The 13,992-nt window shown below is 46.6% G+C and overlaps 2 protein-coding genes across 2 annotated transcripts in view; one reads left to right on the forward strand and one right to left on the reverse strand.

Annotated features, from left to right (window-relative positions):
- Nucleotides 1-4,443, forward strand: part of drosha (drosha ribonuclease III) — a 99,866-nt gene extending 95,423 nt beyond the window's left edge. The window contains exon 34 of the transcript XR_013652168.1: nt 1,629-4,443. The gene's annotated coding sequence lies outside the window, so the exon portion shown is untranslated. The remainder of the gene's footprint in view (nt 1-1,628) is intronic.
- Nucleotides 113-13,992, reverse strand: part of LOC101175274 (cadherin-6) — a 36,489-nt gene continuing 22,609 nt past the window's right edge. The window contains exons 6-11 of the mRNA XM_020712466.3: nt 11,636-11,889; nt 8,661-8,797; nt 8,114-8,235; nt 6,636-6,753; nt 6,311-6,562; nt 113-2,751 (exon numbers count right to left, since the gene is read on the reverse strand). Coding sequence (XP_020568125.1) covers nt 2,255-2,751; nt 6,311-6,562; nt 6,636-6,753; nt 8,114-8,235; nt 8,661-8,797; nt 11,636-11,889 — 1,380 coding nt within the window. The 3' untranslated portion in view covers nt 113-2,254. The remainder of the gene's footprint in view (nt 2,752-6,310; nt 6,563-6,635; nt 6,754-8,113; nt 8,236-8,660; nt 8,798-11,635; nt 11,890-13,992) is intronic.

Consider the following 13,992-nt stretch of genomic DNA (forward strand, 5'->3'; position numbering starts at 1 on the left):
CTGAGATTTATTGTAGATCATGTGAGACTCCTGGGAGGCCCGTGGCTGCTGTCACGTTTGTCACGTTGTGGATTTCCTGCTGTTTGTCCAGAAGAACGTCACACAAAGGAAGGGCTTTTTAAAGAGATTTAATTGTCATATAAATATCCAGTACAAAATATCACGGTTTACAAAGCAGTGTGATGGACGGCCCCTCCTCCACCACAGCCTCTCCGTTTCTACAAGAACTACACGGGAACACCACGCAGAGCTGAACCCAGCATCAACAACCAAACATCTAGGCTTTCTGGAGCAACCCCGCCCTAAAACACAAGGAGGAATCAGACGCGGGGGCGTGGCCAGCGCTCAGCGGCCGCTCTCCTGTCCAATAGAAGCACGTGGGCGTGATGTGCCGGCGGCCCGTACCCAAACAGTCAAATACGGAATCTAAAAACGTTGATTTCCTGTGGTGGAGCCGTTTCCAGCAGCAGATGATATGACATCGCCACCCGGTCCATTCAGCGGGCTGGGGGGGGGTGAACGTCAGCCTCTGCACAGGTGGACCTTTAAAGTGAGAGCAGCCCCCCCTTAACCTCACAGGAGCTCCAGCAGGAAGCTGGCAGTGCTGCTGCTTTAACATCCTTTATTTCTAAATCAGCTCTAAAAGCTGCGGCGTCCTCCTGGAAGAGACGACCTTCTCCGTGAGACAAGGACGCCATTATGTGTCTGCAAGCAGAGCGTCTTGATGGTCCCTCAGGAAATCAGCTCACCCCCCCCACTCCACTCCACGGACTGAGCTCCTGAAAGGAAAGTACTGCTGCTCTTCTGCTGTTTGGCATCTTTCTGCTGCAATACTGGGGAAAATATCTGCCCCCCCCTCTTCCAGATGATTGTTTGCATGCCTCAGTCCAACCGCTGAATTCAGACTTTTATTGTGGAAATATGCAAACATGAGGGAAGTAGGAGCAGATCTGAGATGATTTGAACTATAAAGGGAATGTGTCCACCTCTGCTTTCTTCCCATCCTGTAAATAACCCCCCCCCCCCCCCCCCCCCCCCCCCCTACACCACCACCACCACAAATTCAAGAGCAAATGTTTCAGAAAAACATTTGAGGAACACGTCTGGAGTAAAACCAAGAGTTCTCTTCTTGGTTATTTAGGAGAAGAATGATGATATTTTTAATCTAAAATTATTGTTGATTCAAAAAATGAAGTGGGGGGGGGGCAGTTACTTTTTCCTCTGAGAGCAGAACTTCACATATTAAAGTATTTCAAAAGTGTGTTTTATGCCGGCTGTGACTGGATAATATTAATATATATTAATATAAACGTTCTCCTACATTCCTGTTTGCAGGTTGAAATGAACCCCAAAAAACGATTTCTATTTGGTTTTTAATGTAGTGAACCAACCTGCTGCATTGATTTCTCAGCGTCTGGACAGACGGTAGATTTTCTTTTAAAATTTAAGGCAACGCTGTAGAATCTGTTCAAGGGCAGATGAAATCATTCAGTATTTTCCATCTCTTCAGGTAAGAAATACAATTTGGAAAAGTTTAAAATGACATTTCAACTTTTCACGTCTTAGAATTTGCTGGATGTTAGGACTTATGACTCCGATCGTCTTTTTTTTTTTTTTTTACCAAACAGCGGCTTTGACAAAGACCCTCATCAACAAGGAAACATTCGGCTCACCTGCTTCCTACACCTGTGGCTGAGTGGAGATGAAAGATCAGACAATGTCAAAGTAAAAGCTGCAGCCCTGAACGTCCTTTAGCGCAACTTTCCGATGGCAGCAACAGTGATCCCCAGTGGAGGAGGGGCAGGTGTCCTCCGGAGTGGGGGGTAGATTGGAGGATAGAAATCCCTAGAAAAGAAAACAGCTGTACAGCGTTCTGTTTCATGTTACCGTACATACACAAGCTAAGGTAGAACTCACAATATGCAGCATGTTTTTGTTCCAGAAACACTGAAAAATACATAGGCATATCTGTTGGTTTACAAAACTGCTTGTTGAACAAGTCCCGCCAGGCAGCTTTGGAAAAACAAAAACATCAGTATAGATATATATTCGGGTGTGGTCTACACCCAATATACACACGAAAAAAAGTCTCGACACAAAAGTCTTTTACTTGGTCCTCGCAAAAACGAACACTGAGTGGACACACAAAGCCTACGCCGGTCACCGCATCCAGCCCGTTGGCGGTTCTGCTCGTCACAAACTCACAACAATCTCCTGAAAGTTATCCTTCCCTCGTCTCAGGGGCGGGTTCTCGTTAGGAATCACTGTCGTCCCCCCCGTACATGTCTGCCAGTTTCTTGAAACGGGGGCTCCACTCGCTCAGGTAGTTGTAGTCCTGGTCGCCGTCGGTGGTCACCGATTCCAGCGAACTCAGGGACTCGGCCACCGAGCCATTGCCCTCATAGGCGTAGGTCGCCAAGGAATCGTAAGGCGGCGCCGTTGGGTCACTGTCGTTGTCCTGGAGCCTCTGGGTGATGAAGTCCCTCACGTCCCCGTTATTGTCCCGGGACGGGGGCAGCACAGGCCGTCTCACTTGGGGGTAGAAGGTCTCAGGGACTATGTCCCTCCTCTGTTTACTGTCCTCGATGGCCTCTGGGTTGCGCAGCGTGCCGATATCAAAGGCCTGCGTGTCCTCCTCTCCTCCGCCTTCATCGTTGTAGCTGACAACGTTGTCTCTGACATCCTCTTTGGAGATGATCAGAGGCTCCTTCTTCCTCTGCCTCCTCAGGGCAGCAAACAGCACCACGATCACTGCAGGGAGAACAAACACAAGGAGAACAAACAACACACTTTGGTGACTTCTGCTGGTCTGTCTTTGCTCTCTACCAGCTCTGAAGGACAGCTGTGATCCAGAGGGAGTCTGTTGATGTTGCATTTGTGTTCTGGTGCTTTGACTGTAGAAACAGGCTGTGATAGCACATGGATGCATTATGCATCTTAGCCAGCGCAGAGCTGTTTAAGAACACGAAGGAGGTCGGCTGAAGGACACAGCAGACGGCCCTGAACGTGAGCAGCTCTTGTTGTTTTGGACTGTATTTTGTTTTTGGGTGATGGTAGGAACTTCGTACCACCTCTTTAGGTAAATATCAGACTTTCATAATGCATAAACATTTTTGTGGTTTGATATACAGAAACCGTCATAGCTGCTGTTGCGTCAGACATCTTCAAATCTCAATGAAATGAAAAGCAGTAAGAACAAATACAGAAGAAGCAGGACTCTAGTCTAGACGCTTCTGCTTTATGGCCACTCCCTCATCGTCTAAAGCCGTTCTACAGTCTGCCTTTAGAACACAACGTTGTCGTTCGCCGTTTGGTTTATGTTGTGGTTTTACACCAAGACTTTTTGAGTTGTTCACATGGTAGTTTTAAGTCTTTCAGACCATACTGTGTCAAAGTGATTTGTGTGAAATCAGACGATAGTTTTCATGGACCGGCCTGAAGTTTGTGTTTGAGTTTGTTTTAGCTTCTGGTTTCCGGGAAAAAAAAATTCACATTAAAATGGTCCTGAAAGAAATCCAGTATGAAAAAAAAGTTTGAACATGTCTGTAAAAAATGAACAGATGATGAAAGTAAATGGAAGAAAGTTGATGATGATTTGTAAAAAATCATTAAACACAAAGTTTTTGCCCACAACACAGAAGAATATTTTCTCTGCTAAAGTTTTCTGGATTTAGCCTAAATCCTTACATATAGTTTTCATGAAATAACTTCTACGAACCTCCAATTTTATTTCATTGGATCTTTATCCGCTGCAAAATGTCTGCAGCCAGTTTAAACTGTGTTTTGTCTTAATCATCGAAGCAAAAGCGGAAATCCAGGCAACAACTTCCGCCTTGTCCTAACATTTAAGGTTTGGCAGATAAATGCAACAAAATAAGATTATTTTACCGTCACACAAACTGGTATTTTCGGAATAAAACAAACACAAATCACTGCTAATGCAACTTTATTAGCAGCATCCTTGTAACAATGGAATCAGTTGCTTTAACCCTTGTGCTATCTTAGGTGACCCCCCCCTTCCATTGACGTGTTCTCCCTACCATGACAAAGGTGGATAAAGGTGGAAAGATTTCATGTAATCCATGGACACCAGTGAAGATCACAAATCATTGAAGAAAAAAGGTTCAGAGCACTGTCTAGTGGGTCTAGATGACCCAACTCCCAATGGTAAAGTGCCTAGGATAGCACAAATTACAGAAAATCTGCCATTGGGGTGAGCATTTTTGAAAAGTTGAGTTAAATGTAGAGTTTTAGTTGAAAGAGTTTTATCTTGGGGTCTTATGGTTATTTTTTTTGCTGACTTTTGGAAGAACCAGTGTCACAAAATCTGTGAAGTCTGTTGTCCCAACGTTAAAGTGCCTAGGATAGCACAAGGGTTACATTATGCTGTGTACTGATGGTGTTTGGGAACAACTGTCACAATAAATCCATGTTTTAAACAGTGCTCCTGTTTTTTTGTGTTTTAAGGTTACCAGCCGGAGCAGCCGCTTTATGTCAACAGCAGATCAGGGCGGCAGTGTTAGCTCAGGCGGTAGAGCAGGTCGTCTAACAACCGAAGGGTTGGCGGATCAATCCCTGCTCTCCCCAGCCGGCTGTCGCCCCCCCGAGCGCGGCTAGCCTGCAGCTCACCTCTCCCCCCAGGGGATGGGTCAAATGCGGAGAAAAAATGTCCCCATAGTGGGATAAATAAAGTCAATTTATTATTATTATTTACAATACATAACAGAGGCGAATGACTGGACATGCGTCTAGAGTACTGCAGTATCTGTGATACTTGACAGTGGAATCTATTCATGCTTATGTACTGTTCAGTCCATAAAGCACCTTCTCTAGAGCATTTATCAGTCCTGATACGTTAGCTGCTTTAGACGTTGTCTACGTCGCGTCACACGCTGGTGGGTTGGTAGAAAGAAACACGGAGTGTTTGATGAACTGAATTCTTGCTCTGCTGGATGTCATCAAACAGATGACGGGTCAAGAACTAGTAGGGTGGAACAGATTCCTGCTGCCTGCGATCACGGCAGGAGAAAAGGTGAGCTGCTAGAATTACCCAAAAGTTCTTTGCAGCAAACACTTCCTCAGCAGTACGTTTGTTTACAGATGGGACCGCCCAACTTTTCCCAGTGTTCACAGCGTTAAAGGTTACTGACCCAACATTTGGACTTCAGTCAGTAGATTGGAATTCAGCAGCTCAGTAAACATTGACTGTAGTATTGCATGTGGGCCACAGGGTCCAATCGAATTGATTTAGTCAGTGTACTGATGAGCGGTTCTGTCTTTATGGCTCCTAATCTGTTGCAGTTAGATCGGTTTATCGTCATTTTGAGGTATTTTTAACGATTTGACAGAGATCTGGTTTTCCATCCAATGTGGAGACAAAAACAAAAGTCACTTGATTTGACTTCATCACTACATAACCCTTTTGGTGAAGGGTTTTAACCCTTCAACACCGATGCTTTAGCTCCAGTGCTGACTTTCTAGTAATTACTGTAACTTATCTGCAATTCCGTTGGATTTTTGAAGTGAAGAAAAGCATCTTTGTGCTGCTATGCAACGCTTTACCACAGTCAAGTGTTCAAACGTTTGACGTAAAACAGCTGATTTTGACGCAGAGCAAAGCTGAGGTTCTCAGCTTCAGAAGCCATTGGAATAATGGAAACTGTGTGAACGGTCAAAGAGTTGCGGTAGTTCAAAGACGTGACTTTTTTCGTATTGCCGGCGACAACTTCAGTATTTAAGAGTGAAAAACATTACTACAGGAAGTTGGAGTTTTGGGACTAACAACCATCCATCTATCTTCTTCCTGTAGATCATAGATAGACATAGTCTCTCCAGCACGTCCTTGGTCTGCCCCGGGGCCTCCGCCCAGTGGGACATGCCCAGAACACCTCCCCAGGGAGGCGTCCAGACTACCATAACTCTACTAAATTATCTAAAAAAAATGTAATTGATTAAATCATCTTTGTAAAACCTGTTAATTACTCAAAATTGATTTCTTACTGATACTTTTTAAAGTTCATAAAATTTTAAATGGATTGGCATTGTTCAAATATGTACTCGATAAAGCAGAGGCTGCAATGCTTCCCTACGGAGACCAACAAGCAGCACCACTTTTGACTCCATCATGCAAACATTTCCCAGTTGATAAATGGACCAAATTGTTCTTTCTCCAAACTTCACAAAGCTGCCTCATTTTCTCAATCCTGACAACTAGACCACTTGTTCAACTTTTCAAAGCTTCCTCTTTTTCTAAGCGTACATTTACTGTAAACTTGAACACGACTAAGAAGAAAAAGGCGCCTGAACTCACTGAGCAAAATCATGACGCAGAGCAAGATGGCCACCAATGCCCCAGTGCTAAGCCCCGCCTTCGCCGTGAGAGCCTCAGGGTTGCACAGCTTCATGTTGCCCTCGCGGTCGCAGGTGCACACTCGGATGGTGAGCGTGTTTGTGCTGCTCAGTGCGGGAAGCTCTCCGTCGGAAATGACCACAGGAACGTGGTAGACGCTCCTCTGCAGGCTGCTGTAGCTGCTCCTCCGGGTCAGAATCCAGGCCGTGTTGTCTGATCACAGAGCATCCGTTAACGGCGGAGTCATGGCTGAATGAATGCACGGCCAGATGTACCAGCACTGTACCTTTGTTGTCACGGACGGAGAAGTTCGCCTTTCCCGCAGCTTCTGGGGCCAGACTAAAGATGAAGCGGTGTCCTCCTATTGGTTCATCGGGATCTGTGGCGCTCACAGTTTGAATCCTCTGGAGAAAAGGAGAGTCGGACAAACTTCAAGCAAATACAAGTAGATGTTTTAGTATTTCACTTTGAAAGCACTTGAAGGGTGGTAATAAGACATCTGAATGTTCTACGCCCTGTGCTCACCTGTCAACCCTCACTACACCTGAGAGGTGTCTACCATACATGCATCACTGAGGTTAAGATGATTGATGCAGTTTGTTGACGCAGCTGACAGTACTTTAACAATTATTCATGGATGGTCAGGGTCAGAAAGAAAATCACATGGAAATTATTGAGTCAAATTGTAGTTTTTGTATTTTATAATTTACTTTTTACAATATTTTAGTCATGAAATGTCGCTATATGATGAAGACATTGTCACATATGAGAGAAACAGATTATGGAAATCAAATGTTTTCTTGCTACACATTCAATTCAATTTTATGTATATGGCTCAATATGTACAACAATCGTCCCACGACGTAACAAACGTAGCAACTCTTTCATGACATGTTGGTTTTGTTTCATGCTGATGCTTGATTCACAACCCTGAACCACTTCAGTACAACTTGATTCATTTTGGTTCAGTGGTTCAGAAAGCTTTGGTTTCTCCATCACTGGACGGAATCAACCCGAAAGTTTACACATATGAAGCAAAGAAAGGAGGTAACTGAGAAACAAACGGCTCAAAGCACAAGACTAAGGAAAAATTCTACGTGATATAAGGACCTACAGGCACTTTATCTACGTTAAAATGAGTGTTAGCGGTACTGCTCGGGGAATATTGCCCTCTAGTGGATGGAGTTGGGAACAGCAATTCAGTCCATTTTAGTCCCTTCTTTCTGAGACCAAACCAGATAAAATGATGAGCCTTTTCTGCCCATTTGATCCGAGTCTGCAGGATCATCTTAGAACGAAATCAGGTGAAAAAAGCTCCACACAAAAGAAAAAATAATAGTTCTAATTTCAACAAAGCTAAAGTGCTTGGGCGGAGCCTAATCTGGTTACTGGAGTTGACCAAGATTAGAGGAGAGACTTTGTAAGGATTCAGCAACAGATGGGTTCAAACTTTGCATCTTTGGCTTCAAATGAGCTCAAGTAAACAGGATTGGTTTAGATCTGTTTCACCAGAACTGGAGTTGATTCTGGAGCTCCAGGTGTTTTTGATCTGTTCCTAAAGGTCATGGGCGTCTGACTCCAGCCATCTCTTTTATAGTTCTGAACCTAGAATGTAAAATCCGTCAAGTGACTAAAAACGTGGTCCAGACAGATGACCAGATTCTTTTGGAGGTCTGCTAATTACATGCTGAGCTGTTGTTGGATCTCTAATCCCAACGTGGAGACGAAACCATGACGACGGCTTTGTGTTCAGCAATAACCAACCTGATTAGCCTTGGCGTTCTCACACACAAACGCCTCATAATTGGTGGCAAATGTCGGAGCGTTGTCGTTGACGTCCAGCACTCGGATGTACACGGGCACGCGGCTGATCAGCCGCGGGTTGTCTAGGAAATACAAAGGTGCATGCTGTGACTTTATGCTAATTATTTCTACTCACGAACATGTGTGCCGCGTTGGCTCCCTTTCCTGGGAAACTAATTATATCTAAATCAAATTACATGTGCATAAATAAATACCAGCTTGGCTTTATAAAAAAGCTCAAGTCAGAAAGTATTAATGTTAATGAAAGTCATCTCTGCAGGAAGTTGGAAGTTGACAGATAAATGAAAGCAGGAGCTGCATTGTTTGTTAAACAGCAGGATATGTCATTTAGAAGTGGAGCATGTCGGCACAAAAGACAAACGGAGGAGATTATTATCGAACTAACGCGTGTAAATACGGTAAAAGGAGATTAGCTAGTATAGTGCAGTTAGCTAAACATGGGAATGTGTTCTGGGTCACCCAGAGGCTGGGCTCCATGTGAACTTACTGAACTCTGAGGCGATGACGGAGATGTTGTGCCAGGCGTTCTCCTCGCGGTCCAGGTCCCTGAGGATGTACACGGACCCGTTGCCTGCATGGATGTCGAACAGTCTGTCCATGTCGGTGCGGCGATCGATGGTGTACCTGCACCGAACACACGGGGGATTAGCCTCTAGACTTGTGCACTTTGTGTTCCCAAGGCGATGCACAAAAGCCACAATCACTTTTAGACTGCTTCAGGTTGAAAACCTGAAGGTGCGAATGAGTTTTTCTAAAACATTGGGTGTAATTGGAGTTTTATTGTGTGGCGGGGGGCTCAAATCAGGCCTAAGTAAGCATGATGCAAACGTGTTCACTCCACATGTGATGTCCTGGATTTGTCGGTTTTTAACAAAAGGAGAGCTTTCCTTTCAGGACACGTTTCCTTCATCTGCAGGGTCCCAACGTGTCAGACAAAGGTGGTCCGCGTGAGGAAGATCACTGAGACCACACGCCTCGACGTAACATGTGATGCTGAACAATGGTATCCATGCAAGAGGAAAATCCACAATCTGTTAGAACAATAAAGACTTTTCAAGAAATAAAAAGTCTGGAGTTAAATAAACGAGAAGAGGATAACAGCCGGATGACCTGATGTATTAGTAAAAAATGAAAAGGATGAGGATGGATCACCTGTCAGAAGCAGATCCAGACTAAGGATCTCTTCACCGAGGACATTCCTGTCGTCAGCAGTGAAAGCTTCCGTCATTTGGTACACATGCATTCATTGTTTGGTGCTGAACGTTTTCCTCCCAGCAGCTTCTCCTTTGGACCAAATCAGGCAGGAGGGTTGAGCTCTGAGTGTTGAAACGGTGGAACGGGTCCTTCACAGAGCCGTGGTCTCCGGGCCCCGCCCTCCTGAGCCCTGCTAGGTCATCGACTCGTGCTGCCGCCTCCAGGCTGAAGCATCCCTGTGATTAATGGGACTAGCAGGCATCTGGGGGGCCGGCGTTAGGGACAGAAGACCCCAGAGGGGGGGCTCTGGAGCAGCGTCCTCCACAGATCTCCTTCCTCCTCGACCTCTCTGGGCTGCTTCTCCAACGCCGACCATCTTGACGTCGCTCCAAACGCCACGCTGACTGAAACTCTCACCGCGTTAAGGCGGAGTCGGCTGTGCTAATTGCTTTACTGAGGTTTGTGATGATTCTTCTTGCTGGGTGCAGCCCGTCGCTGATTAATGACGCAGAGATTAACACACAGCTTATCCCACATCTGAACTGCTGCTGCAGGCTGCGCGGGAGGGACCACTGTCACCGGGGGGCTCACCCTTCATCATCCATGGATGATCTGGATCTCATAACGGTTCTCTGAAGGTTCTGGAAGCTGGAGAATGTTGTCTGGAGCTCATCTTTGATCCCACTGTGCTGTGACAGCCGAGTAGCCGTCAGTCATTCTCATTCTGTGATTTAAGAATATGGAGTGGGGGGGGGGGGGGGGGCATATAGATCCGAACCATGGATGTTTGGTGAGGTTTGAGCTTCACTTCTAGGAATTCTTCTTCTGTCAGAGTTTTCAGGCCTTCAGGAGATTCCGCTGCAACTGCTGCCCAGAAAGCAGCAGAAATACTTCCATCTGCCTCCTGTGCTCTGAAAACTGTGCTTGTATGGAGGATGAGCAGGTTGTGAGAAAAGAGTTTGAAGGTGTAACCTTTGTGCTATCCTAGGGTCTTGAACGTTGGGAGTTGGGTCATCTAGACCCACTAGACAGTGCTCTGAACCTTTTTTCTTCAATGATTTGTGATCTTCACTGGTGTCCATGGATTACATGAAATCTTTCCACCTTTATCCACCTTTGTCATGGTAGGGAGAACACGTCAATGGAAGGGGGGGTCACCTAAGATAGCACAAGGGTTAAAAAAAGATCAACCCGGAACAGAAAAGGAAGATCCAGAATGATCTGGAAAGACAAAACTGTTCTGACAAAACTCTGGTTTTGTCCCAACAACAGAACCCAAAAAGAAAACAAGAATAAAAAAGAAAATTTCCTTTAGAAGATTTTATCCCAAAAAAAATGTTTATCCACCAGCTTCTGAGCATCTGCTTCTGCAGGTAAAGTCCTTTTCCACAAATGCACCGTCCTCTTCTTCAGGTACACTATCCTCATCTTCTTCAGGTACACTATCCTCATCTTCTTCAGGTACACTATCCTCATCTTCTTCAGATGCACCGTCCTCTTCTTCAGATGCACCGTCCTCTTCTTCAGGTGCACCGTCCTCTTCTTCAGGTGCAGCCTCGTGTGCAGGTAAATCATGCTGAGCTGTTTCCCTAAAGCCCTGCAGATGCATTCATGCACACGCGTGCACGTGTCTGCATACGTCAGCCGGCAGATTCAGAGATGTCATGCCAGGCAGCCCCCCCCCCCCCCTCCCCCGTGGTGCAGTTTTAAATGCCACCTCCTTGATGGCGGGCGATAAAAGAGAAAGATATCTGGTTTGACATCTGCAATAAAGAGCTGGAACTTCAACCTTGAGAGCCAACTCCCTCAGAGCGTTGTAAAAATGAGAAAGCGGCCCCCCACCCCCCGTCATCACTCCTGTTTATTAGAGCCATGCAGATTTTCTGTCTCAATCGGGGCGCTGGAGTCTGGACCAAAGACCTGAACCTATAAGCACACTGAAGTGGACCCTGAGGACAGACTAGCCGTCCTTCTGAGATGCGGTTGGAGAGCTTGATGGATGTTTTGAAGCCTGAAGCTGCTTCAAAACATCCATCAAGGTTGTTGGTTTGCATTTCTGCTGTGCTTCTTCTTCCATTGGGTTTGTTGGAACCAACGGTCTCATTTCAGCCATGACTCTGCCTGTTTTTAATAGAATTCTGAAACATGATGTTTGGCGGTTTTCGTCGTTTCTGCTTACAGAAATAATAATAACAATAATAATAATAATAATATGCTTTGAAGCAGCATATTTCTTGGTGAACATGGAAGTGTGTGACAGTTCCACACCTGACCAGGCTGCGTTTGTCGTCCGGATCGGAGGCGCTGACCGTGCCGATGATGACGTTCCTGCCTGCGTCCTCTCTGACCTCCATGACGTAGCTGGGCCGCTCGAACGCCGGCGGCTCATCCACGTCCTCCACCGTGATCCTGACGGAGGCCTCGTCCCGGAAAGGCCCCATCTTGTAGAAGCGGGGGTTGATGTGGACGTTTTCCACCTGAACGCGCAGACTGTACTGTCGCTTCTTCTCAAAGTCCAGAGGCTGTGAATCAGAGGGGTCAGAGCGTTACAGCGCCACCTACAGTTTCAGGAAAATCTGAACAGACACAAACAACAGCATGACAGCTGACAGACACACGACATTCATGACCACGTCATTCATGACCACGTCATTCATGACCACGCCATACATGACCATGCCATACATGACCATGCCATACATGACCACGCCATTCATGACCACGCCATACATGACCATGCCATACATGACCACGCCATTCATGACCACGCCATACATGACCACGTCATTCATGTCCACGCCATACATGACCACGCCATACATGACCACGCCATACATGACCATGCCATACATGACCACGCCATACATGACCACGTCATTCATGTCCACGCCATACATGACCACGCCATACATGACCACGCCATACATGACCACGCCATACATGACCACGCCATACATGACCACGCCATACATGACCATGCCATTCATGACCACGCCATACATGACCACGCCATACATGACCATGCCATACATGACCATGCCATACATGACCACGCCATACATGTCCACGCCATACATGACCACGCCATACATGACCACGCCATACATGACCATGCCATACATGACCACGCCATACATGACCATGCCATACATGACCATGCCATACATGACCATGCCATACATGACCACGCCATACATGACCACGCCATACATGACCACGCCATACATGACCACGCCATACATGACCACGCCATACATGACCACGCCATACATGACCACGCCATACATGACCACGCCATACATGACCACGTCATTCATGACCACGCCATACATGACCACGCCATACATGACCACGTCATTCATGACCACGTCATTCATGACCACGCCATACATGACCACGCCATACATGACCACGTCATTCATGACCACGTCATTCATGACCACGCCATACATGACCACGCCATTCATGACCACGTCATTCATGACCACGCCATACATGACCATGCCATACATGACCACGCCATACATGACCACGCCATTCATGACCACGTCATTCATGACCACGCCATACATGACCACGCCATTCATGACCACGTCATTCATGTCCACGCCATACATGACCACGCCATTCATGACCACGCCATTCATGACCACGCCATACATGACCACGCCATACATGACCACGCCATACATGACCACGCCATACATGACCACGCCATACATGACCACGCCATTCATGACCACGCCATACATGACCACGCCATACATGACCACGCCATACATGACCACGCCATACATGACCACGCCATACATGACCACGCCATACATGACCACGCCATTCATGACCACGCCATACATGACCACGCCATACATGACCACGCCATACATGACCATGCCATACATGACCACGCCATACATGACCACGCCATTCATGACCACGCCATACATGACCACGCCATACATGACCACGCCATACATGACCATGCCATACATGACCACGCCATACATGACCACGCCATTCATGACCACGCCATACATGACCACGCCATACATGACCACGCCATACATGACCATGCCATACATGACCACGCCATACATGACCACGCCATTCATGACCACGCCATACATGACCACGCCATACATGACCACGCCATACATGACCATGCCATACATGACCACGTCATTCATGACCATGCCATACATGACCACGGCATACATGACCATGCCATACATGACCACGCCATACATGACCACGCCATACATGACCACGCCATACATGACCACGCCATACATGACCACGCCATACATGACCACGCCATACATGACCACGCCATTCATGACCACGCCATACATGACCACGCCATACATGACCACGCCATACATGACCATGCCATACATGACCACGTCATTCATGACCATGCCATTCATGACCACGTCATTCATGACCATGCTATACATGACCACGCCATACATGACCACGCCATACATGACCACGCCATACATGACCACGCCATACATGACCACGCCATACATGACCACGCCATACATGACCACGTCATTCATGACCACGCCATACATGACCACGCCATACATGACCACGCCATACATGACCACGCCATTCATGAC

Source organism: Oryzias latipes, chromosome 20, assembly GCF_053564925.1.
Source record: "Oryzias latipes strain Hd-rR chromosome 20, Olatipes_Hd-rR_3.1".
In the NCBI taxonomy this organism is placed as follows: domain Eukaryota; kingdom Metazoa; phylum Chordata; class Actinopteri; order Beloniformes; family Adrianichthyidae; genus Oryzias; species Oryzias latipes.